Raw genomic sequence first — 26,767 nt, forward strand, 5'->3', positions numbered from 1 at the left:
ACCCCCTCCTTGTGAGAACCTAATCTCCTTGTTTGATCCCTGAGACAAAACCAAATCCAAAGTCTAAATATTTCCAAATGATTTATTGAGGTTATTTGGGATAGGTAATGGCAAAGGGGAAGAGGAAGAGAGGAAAGAGGAAGGTGGGTGAAGGGGAGCCCTAAAAGTTGCCCTCCTAGCAGATTGGATTTACAAAGTCTCGAGACCTGAACTCTCCTCTTCCCAACTGCTTCTTAAACTTATTCTTAAAGTTAACTAAATCTTGTGATATAGCTTGAGGAAACAAGGTAAGGAAAAAAGAGAACCAATGGGAAGGATCTAATCAACTCTGGCCAAAAAAAAAAAAGAGTTCACACTAAATCCCTTTTGAGAATAGAGGTAACTGTCGTGGCAAAGTCTCAGTGGAGGTATTTTTGGGGGGTCCCAAAAGGAAGACAAGTCTCAACTGGATGGGCTCTTGGCTCCCACACCTAGAAAACCACCTTTCCTCTTCACTTCCCAGGCTGGAAGTCCCTCCTCCTGTCAGTTGGCTTCAAAGTTCCAGCCAGCTCTCAAAACTCATAGCATTCTCTCCCATTCCCCCGATGCTTCTCTGACCAATCTGTCAATCAGGCTGGCATCTCTTTTCCTTCCTTTACAGTGGGAGGAAAAAGAACAAAATGTTAGATAATTGGGGGAAAAAATTTAACACATAGACTAATACTAATTTACAAAGGGACTATAAGAATGGTGCAACCTGACCTTATGAAGCATAGCAATCTCTAAATGTGTAAGAAAGAAACTCTGGGAAGATGTGTAGGTAAATGGTATTGATTTCTAGAGCTGTTCAAGAAGAAAAGATATCTAAGAAAGTGTTAATAATTTAGGGCAATTTTTAAAGGATATATAGACAGCGTCCACCCCTTCCCAGAGCCCATTTGTTAAACATTTACCAGCACAACCCTGACTAGAAGTCTTCAGAGTAACCATTTTGTCTAAGCCAAACTCCAAAAAAAAAAAATTGCCTTTTATGCTCTTTTTTTTCCTAATTCTATCTCTTCCATTAATTCCATCAGTGATTTTGGTGTATCTCAAGAAATTTCTAGCTTTTTTGTTTGCTACTACTGTTTTTCCTGCTCTTACTTCCTTTCTTTTTTCTTGTCTTTAAATACAACAATGAGACAACATAGCAAAAATTATGGGATGCAGGAGAGATAAATCAATTTGAAAGAAAAAAATTGAACTAATTGTTATAAATAAAAATTAATCTTGGAGAGATATTAAACTTATAAATATTTACTAGTAAAGAGAAATAGAATTTCCAGCCTTTTAAACGTAAAGCAAGTCCCCAGAAGTCGTTGCAAGTCATAGCTCTTGAATTTGGTGAATGACTTCGAGAGAGCTACTTTTACAAGCCCCAAAAATGACCAAATACCAGCCCACTTCTCCTGGCTCTTTTATCTTGCACATGAAATTACACTACTCCACTTTCAATTGGACAGTGTGAGTCATGTGCTCTGGTGTTCAGTCCCATAATTACACTGTACAGGGGAGGGAGCTTTCCTCCTACCTTAATGTACATGTGCCAACTATGAGTTATATTTCTCTGTTAATTTCACACATAATAAAATCAAGATTTGGTTTTTGTGGTGGAGGAAAAGACAATAAAGTAGATCAAGCATTGAATAGTCTGATTAAAAAAAAAACAGAATAAAACCAAAGTATCAAATAAGAAAAGGGTGAGTATGTTGTGGGAGAGCTAAGATTAACCTGGACAGGAAGGATACTTTTTTTTCAAGAATGACAGGCTCTAATGACATCTTAAAAATAGAGAAATTTATTAAGTTGAATGAAAGTTAAATTATTGAGTTGAATGGCTTGGAGGCAGGTGCAGGTGAACTACTGCCTCCCCTATGAGACAGGGTTCAGGATTCTTATATCTTACTGGGAACAGGGACTACATGACTAAAAAGATGGGGAGGAGGATGTGATCTACGATTGTGAGGGGCCTTTGTATCTGGTACAGAACTCCAGTGTCCCCAAATACAAAGGAGGGGAAGTTACACAGCTCAGGGGATGAATTTGATATTGGAGATGCAAATGGATGCTTATCAAGAGCAAACTGGGAAGTGTATATCTGTTTATCAAAAAGTAGGGGAGAAGGCAAAGAGAGTGTCTCACTTAGAAACTCCTTCTTAGCATATTGACTTCTGTTACTCAAGAGTCAGCCCTTCAGGAATGCAAGAAAATGAATTCCTCACATGGTCTCTGACCTGGGATACCTTTGGGTTTTTCATTGTCCCAGGGAAAACCTTTCCCCCATATCAAGTACACCACCAATGAAGATGAAATAAAAGCAATCATCAGAAGATATTATTCCACACTGCCAAAAAAATTAAATCTAAATAAAATGAATGAATATTTATAACTCATGAGGAAATACAAGATTTAAATAACCTTAGAAAAAGACATTGAAAAACCATGAATGAATTCCTCCCCACCACAAAATATATTCTAGGATCAAATGGATTTATAAGCAAAAGCTACATATTTAAAGAAAAATCAATTCCAATATTATATGAAGTGCTTGAAAAATTAGGTAGAGGAGTCCTCCCAAATTCCTGTTATGATACAAATATAGATTTGATATCTAAATTAGGGAGGGGGAAAAAAACAGAGGAAAAAACTATGTACTACTGTCACCAATTCACTCTTTGGGCAAGGTTTGGTTTAAGACCTCTCTGATACTGGCATCCCATGATTCTAACTGTGGGAGGCTATGCCACTGATGATGACTTACTCCAATGTTGGAGGGGCCCAAGTCCCTGTATGATCACACCTAGGGAGGTTCCAGGACCAGAGCTGAGAGACCTGGATCAGATGATCTGCTTATCTAATACAGACTTTGTGACCATAGACAAGTTCTTGGCTGGCTCTGGCTTCCAGTTTCCCTGTGTCAAGTAAGGGACTTGAAGATCGTTTTCAAGATTTTGGAGTTAAGAAAACTAGCTTCCCTCACTAGAGAAAAGAATGCTCATCCTGGAAATCCACTTTCCTGTTCATCAGGCAAGGAAGGGAAGCAGAAAAAGTCATCCACATTGTCCCAAGTGTCCTGTTCAGCCTTAGTCCCAATCCCACCCTATTTAATTACTCTCTCCTAGAGACCTGAGAACAGAAACTATTTTTAAGAATGTGTTGAATTTATTATATGCCTTTTTAAAAAAACAAATCTGTGAGATTTCCAGGTTAAGATGTGTAGAAACAAGGATCTTGCTCCCCTCACCACCAACCAATATAAGATGCCTCAAAAGGACAAAAAAACAAAACCAGATGAGCGAAAGGGCTCCACTGTAGGACACAGCCTTGAAGATAGGCGGAATTTGGGCATTTCAGTGCTATAAGGGGATTAAATAACTCCCACCAAAGCAAGAGCTGATCACCCCTCCCCCACTCGACCAGCACGCCAGAATCAAAGTGAGCATAAGGCAATCTCTAGGTTCTCAGGAGCTTGCTGAGAACACCACAGACTTACCCCTGAGAGCAGCTAGACTTGGGATCCCAGGAAATTGAGAAGCTTGAACCTTGGGTGCAGAGAAAGAGCAGAGAGGGACAGCACACAGCAGATGGCAGATGTGGAGACTTGAAAAATAGCCTCCAGGAAAAATCCACTCCATAGCTCAATACACAGAAAGCCTGTCCCTTACACAGATATCTGGCTGGGAAAAGAAGGAAAAATCAACAAAGCAATGGCCAACAAACCCCAAGAACTACAATCTATAACTACTAAAAAAATAAATAAAGAAAAAAAGTCATTGACTCTGGATAATTTCTACTTAGTGGAACAACAGACTACAGAGGAGACAGAAGAGAACAACAAACAAGGAAACATATCCAAACCTTCCAAAAAATGGATTTTGGTTACAAGCTCTCCAAGAAATCAGACTGGAATTTGAGAACTGAGTTAAAAAGATAGAAGAAACTTGGCAAGAAAAGTGGGAAGTAGGGGGCAACTGGGTGGCACAGTGGGTTGAGAGCCAGGCCTAGCAACAGGAGGTCCTAGGTTCAAATCTTGCCTCAGACACTTCCCAGCTGTGTGACCCTGGGCAAGTCACTTGACCCCCATTGCCTAGCCCTTACCACTCTTCTGCGTTGGAGCCAATACGCAGTATTGACTCCAAGATGGAAGGTAAGGGTTTAAAAAAAAGAAAGAAAGAAAAGTGGGAAGTAGTTCAAAAAAAGAAAATTATAGTTTAAAAAACACAATCTCCCATTTGGAAAAAGAAGCCCAGAAATCAAATGAAATGATAAGCAAATTGAAGACCAGAAATGGACTGCTAGAAGCCATGAAAAGCAGGATAGACAAAACCAAAAAGGAAAATCAAAAAATCATAGCTTAAAACCAGTTTTTAAAAACCAGAATTGGGACTTCCGGTTAAGATGGCGGCTTAGAGAAAGCTGAAGTTCAGATCTCCGGAAAACCCTTCCCGACCGATCTCAAACTAGAAGCTCCTAAGGCGCCGAAATTCAAAACGATCAACAGCACAGACCCTGGGAACCCTCCTCCTGGACCTGGACCCGGTTCAAAAGGTACGGCTCCCCTTAAAAGCCAGAACCCGAGATCCCTCGGACCTCAGGGGTAGGAGCGCAGAGTCCAAGGCTCCCGGAAGCGGCAGCCACGCCGGGCTCAGAGAGCAGGGTCTGAGGAACAACAACCCTCAGGGTCTTCTACCCAAGTCCCAGTCCGGGGGAAAGTTACTGCCTGGGGCTTCCGCTGCAAAGAGCTGGTCAAAACAACAGCAACCCTCAGGGCGGGCAAGACAGCCTCACGGGCTGGATCCTGCTATCCAAGTCTCAGTGAAAGTCTGTGCTCTCGGAGCTTGGGGAAGCGGCAGCCCATCCCCCCGCAGGCCGACGAAACAGCCTCACGGCCAGGGATTCTGAAGGCAACTTCCGGAAATCGAGCCAGGGGGAGAGTGTGGCCTCGTGGTCCGACCCTTCCATTCCAGTTCCAGTGAGGCATATTCAGTTTAACCCAGGGAACGCTCATAGAACCAACATCTGCCCAGGACTAAAGCCTCTGATCACCAGACAAAGACAAGAAAAGCCAATCCTCCACGTTCAGGGATGACAAACTCCACAGAAGCACAGAAGCCCCAAAATACCAAGAAAAATAAGAAGAAAGGGGCGACTCTGGACACATTCTATGGAGCCAAAATACAAAATACAGAGCAGATAGAAGAAGATATACAAGAAAATTCTCCAAAATCTTCCAAAGGAAATAGAAACTCTCCACAAACCCATGAAGAATTTGAATCAGAAAGGATCAAAAAGATGGAAGCCCTCTGGGAGGAAAAGTGGGAAATGATGCAAAAGAAATTCACGCATCTACAAAACCAGTTTGACCAAACTGTAAAAGAAAACCAGGCTTTAAAGCAAGAACTAATAAAGCAAAGCCAAAACACCAAGAAATTAGAAGAGAACATAAAATATCTCACCGACAAGGTGATAGATCTGGAAAACAGGGGGAGAAGAGAAAATTTAAGAATAATTGGACTCCCAGAAAAGCCAGAAATAAACACCAAACTCAACATCGTGATACAAGATATAATCAAAGAAAATTGCCCAGAGATTCTAGAACAAGGGGGCAATACATCCACTGACAGAGCTCACAGAACACCTTCTACACTAAACCCCCAAAAGACAACTCCCAGGAATGTAATTGCCAAATTCCAAAGCTATCAAACAAAAGAAAAAATCCTACAGGAAGCCAGAAAAAGACAATTTAGATATAAAGGAATGCCAATCAGGGTCACACAAGACCTTGCAAGTTCTACGCTGAATGATCGTAAGGCATGGAACATGATCTTCAGAAAGGCAAGAGAGCTGGGTCTCCAACCAAGAATCAGCTACCCAGCAAAACTGACTATATACTTCCAAGGGAAAGTATGGGCATTCAACAAAATAGAAGACTTCCAACTTTTTGCAAAGAAAAGACCAGAGCTCTGTGGAAAGTTTGATACCGAAAATCAAAGAGCAAGGAATACCTGAAAAGGTAAATATTAAGGAAAGGGGAAAAATGTTATCTTCTTTTACTCAAACTCTCTTCTATAAGGACTACATTTATATCAACCTATGTATACTAATATGTGGGGAAAATGTAATGTATAAATAGAGGGTAAAGAAAGACCAAATAGAATAATGGTTCTCACACAAAGATTCACAGGGGAAGGGGAGGGGAAGAAAACTCCTATAAGAAGGAGAGGAAGAGAGGGGGGGGGTTACTTAAACCTCAATCTCAGGGAAATCAACTCTGAGAGGGAAAAACATCCAGATCCATTGGGATCTTGAATTCTATCTTACCCAACAAGGGTAAGGAGAAGGGAAAACCAAGGGGGGGAGGGGGAGAGGGAGAACAAAAAGGGAGGGAAAGAGAGGGGGGAGGGGGAGGGAACAAAAAGGGAGGGACTAAAAAGGGAAACATCAAGGGAGGGGACAAGGGGGACTGATTCAAAGTAAATCACTGGACTAAAAGGTAGAGCCGAAGAAGAAAAGGTTAGAATTAGGGAAGGCAATCAAAATGCCAGGGAGTCCACAAATGACAATCATAACTTTGAACGTGAATGGGATGAACTCACCCATAAAACGTAGACGAATAGCAGAATGGATTAGAATCCAAAACCCTACCATATGTTGTCTTCAAGAAACACACATGAGGCGGGTTGACACCCACAAGGTCAGAATTAAAGGATGGAGTAAGACCTTCTGGGCCTCAACTGATAGAAAGAAGGCAGGAGTGGTAATCATGATATCTGATAAAGCCAATGCAAAAATAGACCTGATCAAAAGGGATAGGGAAGGTAATTATATTTTGTTAAAAGGGACTCTAGACAATGAGGAAATATCATTAATCAACATGTATGCACCAAATAATATAGCACCCAAATTTCTAATGGAGAAACTAGGAGAATTGAAGGAAGAAATAGACAATAAAACCATACTAGTGGGAGACTTAAACCAACCATTATCAAATTTAGATAAATCAAATCAAAAAATAAATAAGAAAGAGGTAAAAGAAGTGAATGAAATCTTAGAAAAATTAGAATTAATAGACATATGGAGAAAAATAAATAGGGATAAAAAGGAATACACCTTCTTCTCAGCACCACATGGCACATTCACAAAAATTGACCATACATTAGGTCACAGAAACATAGCACACAAATGCAAAAAAGCAGAAATAATGAATGCAGCCTTCTCAGATCACAAGGCAATAAAAATAATGATTAGTAATGGTACATGGAAAACCAAATCTAAAACCAATTGGAAATTAAACAATATGATACTCCAAAACCGTTTAGCTAAAGAAGAAATCATAGAAACAATTAATAATTTCATCAAGGAAAATGACAATGGCGAAACATCCCTTCAAACCTTTTGGGATGCAGCCAAAGCGGTAATCAGAGGCAAATTCATATCCCTGAAAGCTCATATTAACAAACAAGGGAGAGCAGAGATCAATCAATTGGAAATGCAATTGAAAAAACTCGAAAGCGATCAAATTAAAAACCCCCAGCAGAAAACCAAATTAGAAATCCTAAAAATTAAGGGAGAAATTAATAAAATCGAAAGTGATAGAACTATTGATTTAATAAATAAGACAAGAAGCTGGTACTTTGAAAAAACAAACAAAATAGACAAAGTACTGGTCAATCTAATTAAAAAAAGGAAGGAAGAAAAGCAAATTCACAGCATTAAAGATGAAAAGGGGGACAGCACCTCCAATGAGGAGGAAATTAAGGCAATCATTAGAAATTACTTTGCCCAATTATATGGCAATAAATACACCAATTTAGGAGAAATGGATGAATATATACAAAAATACAAACTGCCTAGACTAACAGAAGAGGAAATAGAATTCTTAAATAATCCCATATCAGAAATTGAAATCCATCAAGCCATCAAAGAACTTCCTAAGAAAAAATCCCCAGGGCCTGATGGATTCACCTGTGAATCCTATCAAACATTCAGAGAACAGTTAACCCCAATACTATACAAACTATTTGACATAATAAGCAAAGAGGGAGTTCTACCAAACTCCTTTTACGACACAAACATGGTACTGATTCCAAAACCAGGCAGGTCAAAAACAGAGAAAGAAAACTACAGACCAATCTCCCTAATGAATATAGATGCAAAAATTTTAAATAGGATACTAGCAAAAAGACTCCAGCAAGTGATCAGAAGGATCATTCACCATGATCAAGTAGGATTCATACCAGGGATGCAGGGCTGGTTCAACATTAGGAAAACCATCCACATAATTGACCACATCAACAAGCAAACTAGCAAGAACCACATGATTATCTCAATAGATGCAGAAAAAGCCTTTGATAAAATACAACACCCATTCCTATTAAAAACACTAGAAAGCATAGGAATAGAAGGGTCATTCCTAAAAATAATAAACAGTATATATCTAAAACCAACAGCTAATATCATCTGCAATGGGGATAAACTAGATGCATTCCCAATAAGATCAGGAGTGAAACAAGGATGCCCATTATCACCTCTACTATTTGACATTGTACTAGAAACACTAGCAGTAGCAATTAGAGAAGATAAAGAAATTGAAGGCATCAGAATAGGCAAGGAGGAGACCAAGTTATCACTCTTTGCGGATGACATGATGGTCTACTTAAAGAATCCTAGAGATTCAACCAAAAAGCTAATTGAAATAATCAACAACTTTAGCAAAGTTGCAGGATACAAAATAAACCCACATAAATCATCAGCTTTTCTATATATCTCCAACACAGCTCAGCAGCAAGAACTAGAAAGAGAAATCCCATTCAAAATCACCTTAGACAAAATAAAATACCTAGGAATCTATCTCCCAAGACAAACACAGGAACTATATGAACACAACTACAAAACACTCGCCACACAACTAAAACTAGACTTGAACAATTGGAAAAACATTAACTGCTCATGGATAGGACGAGCCAATATAATAAAAATGACCATCCTACCCAAACTTATTTATCTATTTAGTGCCATACCCATTGAACTACCAAAATACTTCTTCACTGATTTAGAAAAAACCATAACAAAGTTCATTTGGAAGAACAAAAGATCAAGGATATCCAGGGAAATAATGAAAAAAAACACATATGATGGGGGCCTTGCAGTCCCAGACCTCAAACTATATTACAAAGCAGCAGTCATCAAAACAATTTGGTACTGGCTAAGAAACAGAAAGGAAGATCAGTGGAATAGACTGGGGGAAAACGACCTCAGCAAGACAGTATACGATAAACCCAAAGATCCCAGCTTTTGGGACAAAAATCCACTATTCAATAAAAACTGCTGGGAAAATTGGAAGACAGTGTGGGAGAGACTAGGAATAGATCAACACCTCACACCCTACACCAAGATAAATTCAAAATGGGTGAGTGACTTAAACATAAAGAAGGAAACCATAAGTAAATTGGGTAAACACAGAATAGTATACATGTCAGACCTTTGGGAGGGGAAAGGCTTTAAAACCAAGCAAGATATAGAAAGAATCACAAAATGTAAAATAAATAATTTTGACTACATCAAACTAAAAAGCTTTTGTACAAACAAAACCAATATAACTAAAATCAGAAGGGAAACAACAAATTGGGAAAAAATCTTCATAGAAACCTCTGACAAAGGTTTAATTACTCATATTTATAATGAGCTAAATCAATTGTACAAAAAATCAAGCCATTCTCCAATTGATAAATGGGCAAGGGAAATGGATAGGCAGTTCTCAGATAAAGAAATCAAAACTATTAACAAGCACATGAAGAAGTGCTCTACATCTCTTATAATCAGAGAGATGCAAATCAAAACAACTCTGAGGTATCACCTCACACCTAGCAGATTGGCTAACATAACAGCAAAGGAAAGTAATGAATGCTGGAGGGGATGTGGCAAAGTAGGGACATTAATTCATTGCTGGTGGAGTTGTGAACTGATCCAACCATTCTGGAGGGCAATTTGGAACTATGCCCAAAGGGCGACAAAAGAATATCTACCCTTTGACCCAGCCATAGCACTGCTGGGTCTGTACCCCAAAGAGATAATGGACACAAAGACTTGTACAAAAATATTCATAGCTGCGCTCTTTGTGGTGGCCCAAAACTGGAAAACGAGGGGATGCCCATCAATTGGGGAATGGCTGAACAAACTGTGGTATATGTTGGTGATGGAATACTATTGTGCTCAAAGGAATAATAAAGTGGAGAAGTTCCATGGAGACTGGAACAACCTCCAGGAAGTGATGCAGAGCGAGAGGAGCAGAACCAGGAGAACATTGTACACAGAGACTAATACACTGTGGTATCATCGAACGTAATGGACTTCTCCATTAGTGGCGGTGTAATGTCCCTGAACAACTTTCAGGGATCCAGGAGAAAAAAAACACCATTCATAAGCAAAGGATAAACTATGGGAGTGGAAACACCGAGAAAAAGCAACTGCCTGAATACAGAGGTTGAGGGGACATGACAGAGGATAGACTTTAAATGAACACTCTAATGCAAATACTATCAACAAAGCAATGGGTTCAAATCAAGAAAACATCTAATGCCCAGTGGATTTACGCGTCGGCTATGGGGGGTGGGGGGGAGGAAAAGAAAATGATCTATGTCTTTAACGAATAATGCTTGGAAATGATCAAATAAAATATATTTAAAAAAAAAAAACAGAATTGGGCAAATAGAAGATAATGATCTCACAAGACAGCAAGAATTAATAAAGCAAAGTCAAAAGAAGGAAACATGAAATATCTTACTGAGAAACTAACTGATCTGGGAAACTGATCAAGAAGAGATAATTTGAGAATCATTGGTCTACCTGAAAACCTAAAAAGAAACAGAAACCTTGACATCATACTACAAGAAATCATCCAAGAAAACTGCCCTGATATTCTTCAACGAGAGGGGGAAATAGACATTGAAAGAATCCATAGATAACCTTCTACATTAATGAAATGAATGAAATAATGAAAAAAATGTGAAGGCGGGGGCCCAATCTTAAACTGTACTATAAAGCAGTGGTCATCAAAGCAATATGGTACTGGTTAAGAGACAGAAGGGAGGATCAGTGAAATAGACTTGGGGTAAGTGACCTCAGCAATACAATGTATGATAAACCAAAGATCCCAGCTTTGTGGACAAAAAATCCACTATTTGACAAAAACTGCTGGGAAAATTGGAAAACAGTATGAGAGATAATAGGTTTAGATCAACATCTCACACCCTACACCAAGATAAACTCAGAATGGGTGAATGGCTTTAATATAAAGAAAAAAATTATAAGTAAATTAGGTGAACATAGAATAGTTAACTGTCCGATCTATGTTTAAAAAAAGATTTCAAGACCAAGCAAGAGTTAGAAAAAATTATAAAATGTAAACTGAATAATTCAGATTACATTAAATTAAAAAGGTTTTGTACAAATAAAACCAATACAATCAAAATTAAAAAGGAAGCAACAAATTGGGGAAAATCTTTATAACAAAAACTTCTGACAAAGGTATAATTACTCAAATATATAAGGAGCTAAATCAGTTGTACAAAAAAGCAAGCCATTCCCCAATTGATAAATGGGCAAGGGACATGAATAGACAATTTTCAGATAAAGAAATAAAACTATCAATAAGCACATGAAAATTGTTCTAAATCTCTTATAATTAGAGAAATGCAAATCAAAACAACTCTGAGGTACCATCTCAGACCTAGAAGACTGGCTAACATGACAGCAAAGGAAAGTAATAAATGTTGGAGGGGGATGTGGCAAAATAGGTACATTAATGCATTGTTGGTGAAGTTGTGAATTGATTCAGTCATTCTGGATGGCAACTTGGAACTATGCCCAAAGGGCACTAAAAGACTGCCTGCCCTTTGATCCAGCCATACCACTGCTGAGTTTATACCCCAAAGAGATAATAAAGAAAAAGGTTTGTACAAAAGTAGTTATAGCCTTGCTCTCTGTGGTGGCAAAAAAAAAAAATTGGAAAATGAAGGGATGTTCTTATATTGAGGAATGGCTAAACAAATTGTGGTATATGTTGGTAATGGAATACTATTACTCAATACTGTACTCAAAGAAATAATGAATTTGAGGAATTCCATGTTAACTGAAACAACCTCCAGGAATTGATGCAGAGTGAAAGGAGCAGAACCAGGAAAACCTTACACACAAAGACAGATACATTATGGCACAGTCAAATGTCATGGACATCTCTACTAGCAGCAATGCAATGATCCAGGGAAATCCAGGGGACCTTATGAGAAAGAACACTATCCACATCCGGAGAAAGAACTGTGGGAACAGAAACACAGAAGGAAAACAATTGTTTGATCACATGGGTTGATGTGGAAATGATTGGGAATGTAGACTCTAAGCAATCACCCTTGTGCAGATATCAATAATATGAAAATAGGTCTTGATCAATAACACATGTAAAACACAGTGGAATTGCTTGTTGGCTATGAGAACAGGTGGGAGGAGGGGAGGGAAAGTAGATAAATCATGTAACCATGGGGAAATTTTCTTAATTATTCAATAAAATAAAATTTAAAAATAAAAATAAAAACCAAATCTGTATATAATAAAGATTCATGATTTAATATGCAAATATATTTTTATTCTTTTATATAGAAATGTTCATGCTTTTCTGATGCCTATCAACTTCAGAGGAACAAAAAAATTAAAATTAAAAGTTATTTTCCTTCTAGAGAAATCTTTCATCCTCCTTTCTTAAAGCTCTTCCTTTCTAATACTAGAGGGCTCCCTTTGGCTTTAATCCAGTTCCTCTAAGAGCTTTAAGTCTTGGCATGTGACTTAGGGCAGCAAGGTCAATAAAGAATAGCCTGATAACTGTGTAAAACCAAATAAACTTTTTAAATGATAGATGGTCATGTGTCCAAAACCAAAACACTCAGAAGTGTCATTCTGTTCCATTCTCAAGTTTGAATCATTGCACTGACCTAATTCAAGCTTCCCCAAAGAAGCAAGGATTGAACTCCAATTTTCTATTTTCTGGATCTTGCTACTATTTTGTTTGGACTACAATGATTCCATTTATAACTGATATTTTAGAGATGGTTTGTGGATCTGGATACACCAGAATTACAGTGTCCATCTTCCTATTAATATCTACAAGGGGAGAAATTCAAGCTCCTTCTGATACTAATTCTAGATATGAATGGTGTTTATTAATTAGTCCAAATTAAAAATACTTCAGAGACAGTAAAGGTATTTTTTCAGATAACTTTGATAAAATTATTGGAATATGTGGCATCCACTCTCCAGGGCAGCACTGATATATGTTGAAATGTCCCATAAATCCTGCTAGCTGTACATAATCAAAAGAACATAGAAACAATAACTAGTTGATTAGAATGGCAACCTTTCATATAAGATGGATAAGCTGCTTACATTCAAATTATGAGAAAATTCCTCACATCAGTGTTTAGACATAACCTAGGTCCTTAGTTGGGGGTTTCTGGAAACAAAGTACAGGTGATTCAGTTTCCCAATCACACAGGATTAGGTTCAAATAATGTTTAATTTCCACATTCACTCCCCTTCTTAGAGTCAGAGCAGAAAGAAGGAAAACTTGACTAAAAGTTGCCCCAGTGAATTTAACATATCATTAGCATCTCATTTGCATTGCAGTTTGCTCTTCCTCCCCACCCAGTTGGCAGAGTGAACCATGGGTAAAGTCACAAAGCCCAAAGTGGACCATGGGTAAAGTGACATCATTTCCTTGGAAACACAGGACAACTGCCAAAACAAATGACCCTTTCCTTAGTAACTACCATTCCTGAAAATCCCTACCCACTCTTGCTCTTATTCTCTCTTACTTTTTTATCTTTACCTTTGCTTACCTTACCTTACTTGTTATATTAGCCACTCTGTTACTATATTCTCTTGTAATAAAGCTAGTTCCTCACAATGGAGTCAGATTGAGACTGGATGAGACTCAATGAACACTGCCCACATTACCGTGACATTGAAAATGAATTCATTCTCAATCTTTACCAGCACTCCATGTGTGATCCTAAAAGCCCAAATTGGATGGATCCATAAACATCTGCAGAAGAGGTCAGGTTTGAGGTTTTTTGTGTCTGCTCCCCCATGACCTTCTTCCCTGGTTCCATGGCCTTTCTGTAGCTCCAAAGTTATAGTCTTCTCACTAGTGTATACATTTTACACATGGCTACGCTCTTCTGCCTTCCTCTGGTTCTGATTCCATCTGATGTTGACATTCATGAATTGTGCAGTTGTGATCTCAGTTCCCTTGCTCCATTCCCTTTCCAAGTGAAAGCTTTCTTTATGATCCATTTGTAGAGAGAAAGGTTCCACACTTAGCAAAACCACCTGTATTTTGGGAGTTGTAGCAACTCGTTACACAAAAAATTAAAACCAAATCTCCAGTCCAAAAAGAAATAGTTTATTGAGAGAGGGCTGGGTCTCCCAATAAAAACAGACTCTGGTTAGCAACCAAAAACAACTAACCTTGAGAGGGGACCCCTTATATAGCTAGTTGCACAGAGGTGATATCAGTAGTGTAGTGCCATCAGATTCAAGTAAATTGTCTAGTATATCTTCGTCCTGTATCTTACCTCAGCCTTTAGCCCCAATGCTCTGTATGCCGTGATGATTCAGCAGAGGACAGCCTAAAGAGAGGCTGTGCTGAACAGTTACAAGGCATTAGCCTATGGATTGGGCCCAGGCCTGTGGCCTAGTTTAGGAACAGAGTCATAACAGAGCAGACAAGAAGGATGTACAGCTTTGGTGGTCTTTTATGATTAACATCATAAGTTTAAATTATGGAGGGATAGCAATATTAAAACAGAATAGCTATAAAGTAAAACAAGATTATAGAATACATAAAATATTACATAATAATATGAGATATGGGGTTTTCACATTCACAGGGTATCATTGTGTGGCTCAAAGGGAGTCAAAAGAAATATCTCTAGTCTCTTCTTCCCCAACTTTTCTACAAGGTAGACTTTTTTAAAAAACCCTAACCTTCTGCCTTAGAATCAAGAGCTAGGCAATGGGGGTTAAGTGACTTGCCCAGATCACACAGCTAGGAAGGGTCTGAGGCCAAATTTGAACCCAGTACCTCTGGTCTCTAAGCCTGGCTCTCAATCCAGTGAGCCATCTCATTGCCCCTTACAAGATAGACTTTCAAAGACTTGTACAAAAATATTCATAGCCACACTCTTTGTGGTGACAAAAAATTTGGAAAATGGGGGAGGATGTCCATCAATTAGGGAATAACTGGATAAATTGTGGTATCTGCTGGTGATGGAATATTATTGTACCAAAAGGCATAATGAACTGGAGGAATTCCATATGAACTGGAAAGACCTCCAGTAACTGAACAGAGCAAAAGGAGCATTATACACAGAGACTGATACATTATGGCACAATCAAATGTAATGCACTTCTCTACTGGCAGTAATGCAATGATCCAGGGCAATACAGAGGAACTTATGAGAAAGAACACTATCCACATCCAGAGAAAGAACTGTGGGAGGATGTAGCATACCAGGCATGTTAGCATCTTAGAAATATGCTTGATGTATTGATATTGTATCCTATATATTCATTTACCAGACACATGGTCAGATCACTTAATGTTCATTGTATAGAAGTTACAGTCCAAAGGGCAAGAGAATTCCTGAGCGGCCACAGGGTCCTAGCTCACACTTTGTCAGACCACATTCCTTTACAAGCTGCATGTCAGGTTAATCTCTACCTCTCTGATCTCTCCTCATTGTCAATTCAACCAATGTTAAAACCTATGCCATGTTACATATTCATTGATCACCTCCCAATCCACATTCCTAAAACCTTCAATAAATACTGGGGAACAGGCGCAAATCTCTCTCATACATCTCTGGATCTTCTGATTGCTCTTTTCTATATTGTTCCTCCTAACCTCTCCTTTCTCGTGACGCTATCGCCCCCATGCTTCCTATTAATCCTCTGATACTCTTGTCCATAGGAGGCATTAAGGAGTTTTTACTCCCCACGTGTTTTCTTATTCCTCATATTTCCCATTAATTCTCTGGCACACTTGTCAATGGGAAATATTCACGGAGATCACGACTCCCCACATGTTTTAACTTGTTGTCTCTGAGTCTTCATTATTCACCCATTTCCTTCAGTCTCCCTTCTCCTTATCAGGTTATCAACCACAGGTAAAATATATAGGAACGGCAGATCGGTCTCTATAGAGGAGAAACACAGAAGAAAAATATATGAACGATCATAGTTTGATGGGGATATGATTGGGGTTTTGGTGTTAAGAGATCACCCTACAGCAAACATGAATAACATGGAAATAGGTTTTGAATAATGATACATGTATAATGTAGTCGAATTCTTGTCAGTCCAGGAAGGGGGAAGAAAGAGTGGAAGGGTGGGGGATTACGAATCATGTAACCATGGAAAAATATTATAAATAAAAAGGGGGGGAAAAGAGACATTGATTCCTGCCAGGAAGGAAAGCAAAAAATTGGGTTCAGAGGCCATCACTCTTCTCTCTTTAGATGGAAGGAATACTAGGCTAGAATTATGTCTAGAGAGTATGATTAAGTTCAATCTAACTTCTTATTGCTGTTGTTATTGGAGAGGAGAACCTCAAGCTTTACATCAGTCTTGATTCCTTTCCTAACAAATACCAGTGCCATAATGAACATTCATAGAAAAACACAAAAAACCCACATTTTTTTCAAAGTGTAGCAAAATAGAAAATCAGAGGGGTGTTGTGTGTGTGTATATGTACACACATATGTATGTAGGTGTATATATGAATATATATCAGTTACTATAGTGTGAAGGAGCTCTCTCCCTGGGAGAGAGGTAAATCAACTCAAACAAGAGAATTCTAGAGCTTCTCCAAGGGTAAATTCTATTGTAATCATCTAGGGGTAGAGACATGACAGAGTGGGCCAACACATTTCATGTCTTCTCAAAGTCTTTTCCTTCAACAACCTAAAGTGGCTTTTGCTTCTTCTATCTCATTTTGAGAGCAAGAAATAGCTAGTGATTTAAAGTTTGAAGATTTGGAAATGAGATTCAACATGTACACTGAGGCACACATTTGTAGAAATGACCAGAGTAGGAAATTGTTTTGTGTGATAGTGCATATTTATTACAAGGTTTTTTTCCCCTTCTATTTTGTGGTATTGAAAAAAGTAACAGTAAGAGGGGATTAGCAATAGTATTACTCTAAGAAAAAGAAACTAGAATCATTGACACTTTTTCTAAAATATGTGGGAAAGGTCAGAAGGAAATTCATACAAGCATACCATCTTTGAAAGTTATCTATTGAATTTGTTAATATATTATGAAGGAAAAGCAAGCTATAGTTTCACAGTTTGATGTACAATTCTCTTTTTCTATTCTACTTTGCATATAGAAAGGTACATTTTATTTGGTGTATTAAGTTCAATTTTTTAAATAAATATTTCCTGAAGGTTTCTATCTTTGAATTTGTCTTTCCAGTGTGGCTACCATTCCTTGTTTTCACTGCTCATACACTGTGGGGCTTCCCAAACTCAGTATTTGCAAAAAAGAACTAATTGATTTAACAAACTCATCTTTCCTCCAAGCTTCCCTATTTCTTTTGAGAACATCACTCTCCTTCAGTGATTTTCACTGAGAGCCTCTCTACACTCCAGCTGTTGCATAGACCTTTATCTGATCATGGGTCACAATAGACACCCTGGTGGTGAGTGAGCCATTTAATTGGAGAATTAAACTCCCCCAACTCAGGACAAAGAGAAATAGGTACCAAACCCAAATTGATTCTCTCTCATTTGAACAATAAGAAAAGGAGTGGTAGGCACAGAAGAAGCAGTTATCAAACACTAGGATAGCACGGTCATTTACCATTGCTTATTGGGTGCTGTGAAGATGATATTAGAAAACAAGTGTTGTTTTATTAGTTTAGAGATAAGAAGTCAAGTGGTTGGCTTGAGAAAAGAATTGGAGTTTGAAGCAGAGCTGAGAGCATGTTAATTTCAGATGTGACAGTTATAACCTTTTTTCTATGTCAATTATGCTCTCTGGCAGTTGGGGGTTGATCTCTGGCAGTTGGCAGACACACTCTCCAGAGACTCTCTCTCAGGGCTGGAGGAGGTAAAAGCTTTGCCTCTCTCTCTGTCTGAGAGAAAGACCTGAAGGAGATCAGTGTTTTCCTTTCCCAACTTGGGAAACACTTTGAATGTCTATTGTGGTTTTATAGATTGTTTAACGATGAGAAGACAAAAGAAAAACCTGGTCTTTGGTTTGGACTATGAGTCTGTTAAGGTTCAGAGTCCTAACTTGATTCTTTTTGAGACTCAACCTGCTAGCCTTTGCTATTTCATAATTTGAAGTCGAAGTTAAGATTTATAAGGATAATAGCAGTAGTTTTTATTTAGGTAGTATAAATTTGAGTTAGTCAGATCAAGGAGGATTAGTGTAGCCTGTGAAACATAGGAGAAACAGTTCCTTGCAGAACCTGGGAGTTTACTTGGGTAGATTTAGAATGCCTTAGAATTAGAAATCTTTTATTTATCCTTATATGTTTCAATAAATATTTTATGTTTATAATAAGAGTTTCTTTAGCATCCTTGCACCTGGCCCTGAAGGGAAGTTCACATTTGAGCTTCACTTCATCACTGAGGATACTTTTGATTACCTCTATCAAAGTATACGAACAGTTTTGAACCTATATTTGGACAGTTTTTTATCTATTTTGTGTAGCTCACCATTATTTTTTATTTTTACAGTGCCAGATCTCTAGGTATATCATCATATCCTCTGCTAAGAATGGTAGCTTTATTTCTTCATTGTCTATTTTTATTTCTCCAATTTCTTCTTCTCATTGCTATAGCCAGCTCTAGTACAATACCGAATACTGGTGGTGATGGTGGGCATTCTTGTTTCACTCCATTTGACTGGGAAAGCTTCTAGTATATCCCCTTTTCAAATGATATTTGCTAATGACTTTATTTTTTTTTTATAAAAATCCCTTACCTTCTGTCTTGGAGTCAATACTGTGTATTGGCTCCAAGGCAGAAGAGTGGTAAGGGCTAGGCAATGGGGGTTAAGTGACTTTCCCAGTGTCACACAGGTGGGAAGTGTCTGAGGCCAGATTTGAACCTAGGACCTCTCGTCGCTAGGCCTGGCTCTCAAGCCACTGAGCTACCCAGCTGCCCCCTGCTAATGACTTTAGACAAATGGTATTTATCATTCTGAGCAATGGTCAATTTATTTAAATGTTCTCTAGTATTTTTTAATAGGGATTGGTGTTATATTTTGTTAAAAGCTTTTTTCTGTATCTATTGAAAAAATTCTATGGTATCTGTTGGTTTTGTTATTGATATAGTCAATTATGCTGAGAATTTTCCTAATATTGAACTATGCCTGCATTTTTAGCATAAAACTCACCATCCATTATCTGTGAAAACTTGGCTATTCTCAGCAATGCAATGATCTGGACAATCCTGAAAGACTTATGATGGGAAATGCTATCCACCTCCAGAGAAAGAACTGTTGGAGTTGTCTTTCACATTAGTGTATTTTTGGTTCTGTTTTGGGGTTTTAGTTATGTATGAATTTGATCTTTCAACAATGACCAATATGAAAAAAAAATTTAATAATAAAAAATAAAACCCACCGTCAATGAATTCCCTAAGAAAAAAGGCTTCTGGACCAAATGAATACTACCAAACATTTAAAGAACAATTAATTCAAACACTATATAATCTATTTGGAAAAACAACTGAAGAAGGAATTCTACCAAATCCCTTTGATGAAACAAATATAGGATTTGATACCTAAACAAGGAAGAACAAAAACAGAGAAAGAAAACTATAGACCAGTACCCTTAATGAATATTAATGCAAAAATCTTTTTTTTTTTTAAATAAAAACCCTTACCTTCCGTCTTAGAGTCAATACTGTGTATTGGCTCCGAGGCAGAAGAGTGGTAAGGTGTAGGACCTCCAGACTCTAGGCCTGACTCTCAATCCACTGAGTCACCAGGCTGCCCCTAATGCAAAATCTTAAACAAAACACTAGCAAGGAAATTACTGAAATACCTCACAAGGATCCTTGCCTAATACTAGATTGTCAAGGAACAGAATGGCAAGGGGATTCATGTAAAAAAACTGGGAAAGGGAAAACTGGCTATTAAGCTTGAGTGGTAAAGCTGAATTTGAATTGGACTCAGTAACTGAGATTTATAATTGTGGGAGACAAATTTGGTCAGATATATACAAAACCTCTGATTATAGTCAGCTATACATGCTAAAAAAATGGTGAATAACGTAGCTGTTTTGGTCAATACAATTATCCAAGACAATTCTAAAGGACTTATGATGAAAATATTATCCCCCTTCTAGAGAGATATCTGATAAACTCTGAGTATAGATTAAAGCACAATTTTCACTATTTTATTTATCTTGCCTTTGGCAATATGACTATTACAGAAATATGTTTTGCATTATTTCACATGTGCAGTTTTACATTTCATGTGTATAACTATATATTGCACATGTAAATTTGATAATCACTTTTATCTTTAATGGACATAGGATGGGCACACATACGCAACCTTCTTTGCTTTGCCCACTTTACACTAGACCCTCTCTAGTTCCAGGGCCCCCAGAGTCTCAATTCTTGCTTTAAGAGAGACATTTTGACTCCTTATTGGCATTGCCTAGAGGTAAACAATCCAGTCAGGGACATATTTTCCAAAGGAAAGGCTACTGGGGTAAGTCTCTCCTCTGAGTCCTCATTTCACATGACCCAAATATGACATGGGCTTGTCCCTTTTTAAAATTCACTTCACTTACCTAAACATAGTACCCTCCTTTTCAACCTAGGAAAAAGAAAAAAAAATTCCAGTAGAGAGCCCAAGAGAGGAGACCATATCAAGGCCCCAGAAGTCCACTGATTTCTCTTGTAGACACAACAAATTACCACTGTGATCACCTCCAACCTCACTCTAGAGGAAGGGAGAAAAGAGGTACCACAAATGGGCCCTTTCCAATTTCAAGTCTTCCATCCATAGTTTCCAGCTCTGGTCTATATCACCCATCTAGAGATTCCCAATTCCTTTGGCCAAAATCCCTATATTCATTTTTGATGTCAATCTGAAGCAGTTTCACCACTCAGCCAGCTCATTCTACCCCTCACTGTGAGGCATCCTCCATAAAAGTGTATTCAATTGAAAGGTTTATTCTTCTAGAGATTTCAGGTCTACCTCAGTCTTTCATATGGGAAATAGAGACTTAAGAGGAGAAAAACAAGGTGCCAGTTCAGAGAAAGCCAGAATTTCCACTGTGCCTGCTGTCTGATGACCCTTTCTAGTCTTGCTTACCTTCATTCATTTTCTTCCAGAGACAAACTCCTGCAACAGAGAGGAGGGCAACAGCAATGACAATCCCCACAATCAGACAAATGATCCTGCCGATGGAGTGTGATTCTAAAATGAACAAGAGCATGAAAGGTCTAGGCCTGAGATCTCTAACCCTTTCCCCAACTCCCCCAAGCATTTCACAACCCTCAGCTTTTTTGAGGGGGGAGGCTTGGAGTATAGCCTTATCCTCCTCACTCTCCTTACCCCATGTCAAGGTGAGGGGCTCAGACAGTCCCTTGTGCTGAACTCTGCAAGTATATTTGTCTTCCTGACCGGAGGTCATCTCCACAGCTGCCCACTTCTGGAAAGTTCCATCCCCAGAAGGCCTGGTCTCGATGAACTCCACGTCCTGAAGCTGTTCCTCTCCATCCCTCAGCCAAGTCAGTGAGATGTCAGCAGGGTAAAAGCCCTCGACCCTGCACCGAAGAGTCACCTCCCCTTTGCGGTACTGGTGATGGGTCACTCCTGCAGAAGGTCGGTCTGGGGGCAAAGATTAGGGGGATTGTCTGTCTCTCCCTTCTATCCCTCCTCTTCAGAGACACAAGGACAGAGGAGACACCAGGTAATAATTCATGGATTAAGCTTTGAGTTCCAGGGGCTTCCCCAGGAGTGAGGAACCCGGGATTTTGGCTTAGGGGACATGGAGAAGAGCCAGGGGACACTGAGTCTGGGCATTGAGTATCACACTCCGGCGAGGCTAGACCATACCTGTCTTCAGCAGGGCATCCTTTCCGATCTCCAGGTACTTGTGCAGCCATAACACACACTCCTCCTCCAGATAAGCTTTTTGTCTCTCCTGGAAGCTTCCGTCGGCCTCCCAACTGCGCTTGGTGTACACAGCCTCGGGCACCGACGCCATCCACGTGAAAGTCTCGGTGTCCAGGAAGAGGTAATCGTGCCCATCGTAGGCAAATCTTTTAAACCCGCGCCTGAAGTTGCCATTCGCGGAAACCTCGCAGCCGAACATTTTCTGGAGAATATGAATCCCTGTCCCGCCCCCAGACCCGAGGTCAGCGCGCAGCCGAACCCGTCCCCATCCGGCGCTGCCCCAGAACTCACCCTGAGACCTAGGTTGGAGCCAAAGGAGTTCCTTCAGTCACCGATGGAGCTCCCACCCTAGTGCCCCCAGTGGGACCTACAAGTGACCCTGGGAATAGTCCCGACACTGACCTCCTCCCTTCCCCATTCTGGTCGGTGGACAGGTCCTATGATCCTCGGGTCCCCACGTCACACACCTCCCTCGCTCTGATTGTAGAGGCCCTGCAGGGTCTCCAGGTATTCTATGTTAATCTTGGCGTCCTTCCGGACCATCTGCGTGTTCCGCTCCCAGTAGTCCGGGTCCTCCTCATCCATCTTGTCCATCCAGGGCGCCCGCGGCTCCAACCTCTGACTCTCGCTGTAGCTGTCGAAGCGCACGAACTCCTGATCGTCCACGTAGCCCACGGAGATGAATCGCGGCTCCCTGAGCTCACTCTGAGACACGACGGTATAGAAATACCTCAGGGAGTGTGAGCCTGAGACAAGTACACAGGTTGGGCTCAAGGCAGTGAATGTGCATCCCCGCCTGCCCCCTGTGCAGTCCTCCAATTGAGATGTCTAGGGCTAACCTCCGGGCTTAGGAGCTAGCCAGCCTGGGCGGGGTGTGACCTCCGACCTCACGACCCCAAAGGTACCACCCCAACCAGAGCATCTCTGCCCCTTCGCTCCCGGGCTGCTGGTGCAAGACACGGACCCTCGTAATTCACAATATTATAGAGCTTTGAGAGGTCGGCAAGACGGCTTCATCGGCAACAGTTTGGTCTTAGTGCCTGTGTACGGGTTCCAGGTCTCTCACTCTCTTACCCTGTTTCTCACCTGGCCCGGGACTCAGAGCCTGGCAAGTTTTTTAATAAGGTTTCTCTATATTCCTCAATCTTCGCCCGTGTATGCGGGGAGGCTGCACTCTTCTTAATTTCCCAGGGCTATCGCATCCGCTCCTCAGCGCTCCGTGTCCTCATAACCACCTACCAACCCACTCACCCCCACCAAACTTAAGAGTCCACACCAAGAGCCCCCGCCCCGGCCCCCAAAGCCAACTTCCTCCAGTCAAAGCACCGCTGAGAAAGGCCAGACCACTGGCTTCTTCCTTTCACCGCCCCTGATTTCATTAGCTTGTTCCCAGGAAATCCGCAGAGTGCCAGTGTTGGAGGAGCTCTCCGCAGCAGAGACCCTTCCTTCCCACCCACACATCCACATCTAGACGCTGTATCGAATCTCCAGGAGGCCGTTTCCTACTTACCTGCCCAGGTCTCTGTCAGGACCAGAGTCTCCAACAAAAAGAGATAGAGTCTATTAGACTTCATGGTAGAGAGGCAAATGAAGCACAAGATCGCTGGAACTGCTGGGTTTTATAGAAGGAAAAAGACTTCTGATTGGCCTCTCACAGAATCTGATAGCCAATAGCGAAAGCAGTACAAATAAACGTCACTGGTGAAAGGGCAGAAGTGGCACTCACAGATTAGAAGACCTAAACTGAAACAGATTCAAGAAATCCGCAGAAACAGAAACCTTTCATTTCTCGATGTCATTCACAAAAATGCCTCTAATTCTATGTAGCACCTGAATTTCCCTCCCTCTATCGTCACACCAGGAACGCCCAGTTCTTTTGCTTCTAGATTGAATCAGAGAAATATCAAGAAATAAAATCTCAGCCCTCAACCATTTCCCTAATGCCCTGGCCTCTGCAGTCTTCTCCCCCCCCCCCAATTCCCCTAGCCCTCCTCAGTGTGACCCTTTCCTCTCCTTGGAAGTTAGGAAGAAAATTTTCTGATCCCAAATCGAGAGCATCTGGTGATTGAAGAACTCTACCCATCAATCTGTGTTGTGGTGCCACTGCCCTTTTAATGATTTCCAACCCAACTGTGACTCAGGCAAGTCAAGCCATCTCCTCAAGCAATAACCAAGCAAGGGACCCAAAGAAAAAGAGTCAGAGTCCAGTAACTGGAATTTCAATAGAGAGTAGAGTACTTTGTTTCTAAGTATAAGGGGCAACTGGGCCAGTGGATAAAGCTTTGGACTTAGAGTCAGGGAGATGAGTTCAAATCTCACCCCACATACTGCCTAGTTGTAATTGTGAACAAGTCACTTCACCCTGTTTGCCTCAATTTCCTCATCTGCAAAATGAACTGGGAAAGGAAATAATAAATCATGCCAGTGTATTTGCCAAGAAAACCTCAAATGGGATTAGGAATAATCAGAGGCAATAACAGAAGGAGAGTTTAATTATTACAATGGGGAGCAACTAAGGAATATTTTTTCAGCACAAGTTGATACTAAACTGCCTGAAATAGGAAGGTGTGAATTACTAGTAACTTGTCAGACAATTATAAACAAAAATCCTGGACACATTTGATAGGATATTCTCTCTTTGTTGTCTCATCATTCTAACTAGGAAAGCATTAAACCCCAAATTTTATGGAAAACATTAACTTAATCCTAGAAAATAATCTACTTTACAGATTAGGAAACCAAAAAGCAATAATGTTAAGAGGTTTTTTCTACTGTCATAAATTTAGTAAGTAAGAAAATTGAGATTTGAACCTAGATCTTATTTCAAATTAAATCTTTTTTCTACCATAGCATGGCATGCTAGTTTAGAGATATTCCTGAATATGAAGCCTTCTCTAGTAGTGGTTATCTTATTCTCCAAATCCTGTTGAAGTCCACACTACTTGAAGAAGCAATGGAAGGATGAATATTCACTTTATTATATTCTATCAGACCAAGAGGGCACAACTTGGAATTGAGTGCATATTGCAGAGATGCTAATTTCACTTCTATAAGGAAATCTTCTTATGGATTAAGTCCAAACTACTTGGTAAAGATGTGGAAGGGGTTATTGTTCACATAAGAGATGAAATAGATATCAAAAGAACCTTGAAGCTCTTAGAATCTAGGAGTCTGAGTAATCAGCCCCAGCTATCAACATCCATGCTTGCGAGTGAAAAATGTCATTTTCTTTCTTCAATTATTTAAAAGGGAGGGGTAAAAAAGAAATATCCTAGAACCCAAAGCATACACATTTCTCTTGACTAATATGAGTTTTAATCCTGGATTAAGTCTTCAGAGCTGAGTGGAAGAGATTCAGTGACCTTAGCTGAGTCAACTGGAAGTAAGCAGGAGCTCTAGACCCTCTCCAAACTGAGGGATTGTGCTGATAGAAAGAAAACTCTAAGAAGCAGGAACTAAGAGAGGTGCTAGGAGAGAGAAATCTTCTGACCTGCAGAGAGGAGCTGGAAAATAATGCCATAAAGAAGGAAACTTGAGGTATTAATTGATTTGATTTTCTAAAGAAATGGATTTTATGGGCCAGAAAGAGTCATTTTGAGATTAAATAAATCATTCTGGTTACTTTAATCATATTTTAGTGTTAGCAAGAAAACCTATTCCCTGGCTTCATCTACAGGGTTCAAGGAATGGCTCAGTGGACTGAGAGCCAGGCCCAGAGACAGGAGGTCCTGGGTTCAAACTTGACCTCAGATACTAATCCTGACTTTCCAGCCTGGACCACTAGTAAGAATTTCACCTATTCTTCTCTACGTGTGGGCCAAATGCCACTTGGTAGTATTTCGCTACACCTGAAAAGCTCTCTAATGTTTACTTCTCTGGGAATAAGCCAGTGGAAATAATTGGGAGAATATTGTTTTCCAGAAACAACGAAGACTAGTGACCAATTTACTTTTTTTTTAAATTAGTTTATTTTTCAGTTACATATAGAATTAATTTTTGACAATTGTTCTCTGACATTTTAGATTTAAGTTTCTCTTCTCCCCCACCCCTTCCCACCTCCCTGGGGCAGGATATAGTCTGAGAAAAATTATACCAAGTGCTTTCATGCAACAAATATTTCCTTATTGCTCATTGCTATGAGAGAAGATACATATTTACACATACAATAAAAAACTCATGAAGGAAATAAAGTAGAAGATGGCATGATTTGATCTGCCATAAAATTCCAATAGTTCCTTCTTTGACTGTGAATAGTATTTTTTATGTTGGGTCCTTTATGGATATCTAGGGAACTTACTTAGCTTATTATGAGTTTAGTCCTTAACAATTGACCATCATATAATATTTCTGTTACTGTAGTGGTATTGCTAGGTCAAAAGCTATGCTTAGTTTTATGATCCTTTGGGTGTTGTTTCCCTTCTCATCTTGGTTATATTGACTTTATTTCTACAAAAAACTTTATGATTTAATGTAATCAAAATTATCCATTTCATTTTTTGTAATTTTTTCTTTGCCTTGTTTGGTCATAAATTCTTCCTTTATCCATAAG

At 39.6% G+C, this 26,767-nt stretch overlaps 1 protein-coding gene across 4 annotated transcripts; it reads right to left on the reverse strand.

Moving 5' to 3' along the window:
* Positions 1 to 12,636: 12,636 nt before the first annotated feature.
* Positions 12,637 to 23,818, reverse strand: MODO-UJ (MHC class I antigen). Of its 4 annotated transcripts, XM_007483445.3 has the most exons (7): positions 23,729 to 23,818; positions 22,686 to 22,964; positions 22,159 to 22,437; positions 21,655 to 21,930; positions 21,412 to 21,516; positions 20,885 to 20,910; positions 12,637 to 16,265 (listed from the first exon to the last, which is right to left on the reverse strand). In XM_007483445.3, the coding sequence occupies exons 1-6, from the start codon at positions 23,790 to 23,792 to the stop codon at positions 20,906 to 20,908; spliced, it is 1,008 nt and encodes a 335-aa protein (XP_007483507.2). In that variant the 5' UTR covers positions 23,793 to 23,818; the 3' UTR covers positions 12,637 to 16,265; positions 20,885 to 20,905.
* Positions 23,819 to 26,767: the final 2,949 nt, after the last annotated feature.

This window comes from Monodelphis domestica, chromosome 2, assembly GCF_027887165.1.
Source record: "Monodelphis domestica isolate mMonDom1 chromosome 2, mMonDom1.pri, whole genome shotgun sequence".
Taxonomy (NCBI): domain Eukaryota; kingdom Metazoa; phylum Chordata; class Mammalia; order Didelphimorphia; family Didelphidae; genus Monodelphis; species Monodelphis domestica.

What these genes read in the sequence shown, in the direction of transcription:
- MODO-UJ (XM_056814068.1), bottom strand. Translation starts at nt 23,792, where the DNA reads ATGAAGTCTAATAGACTCTATCTCTTTTTGTTGGAGACTCTGGTCCTG. An exon ending in CCTGACAGAGACCTGGGCAG is followed by an intron (nt 22,965 to 23,728) that starts GTAAGTAGGAAA and finishes TACTTGTCTCAG; the next exon opens with GCTCACACTCCCTGAGGTAT. An exon ending in GGATGCCCTGCTGAAGACAG is followed by an intron (nt 21,931 to 22,158) that starts GTATGGTCTAGC and finishes CTTTGCCCCCAG; the next exon opens with ACCGACCTTCTGCAGGAGTG.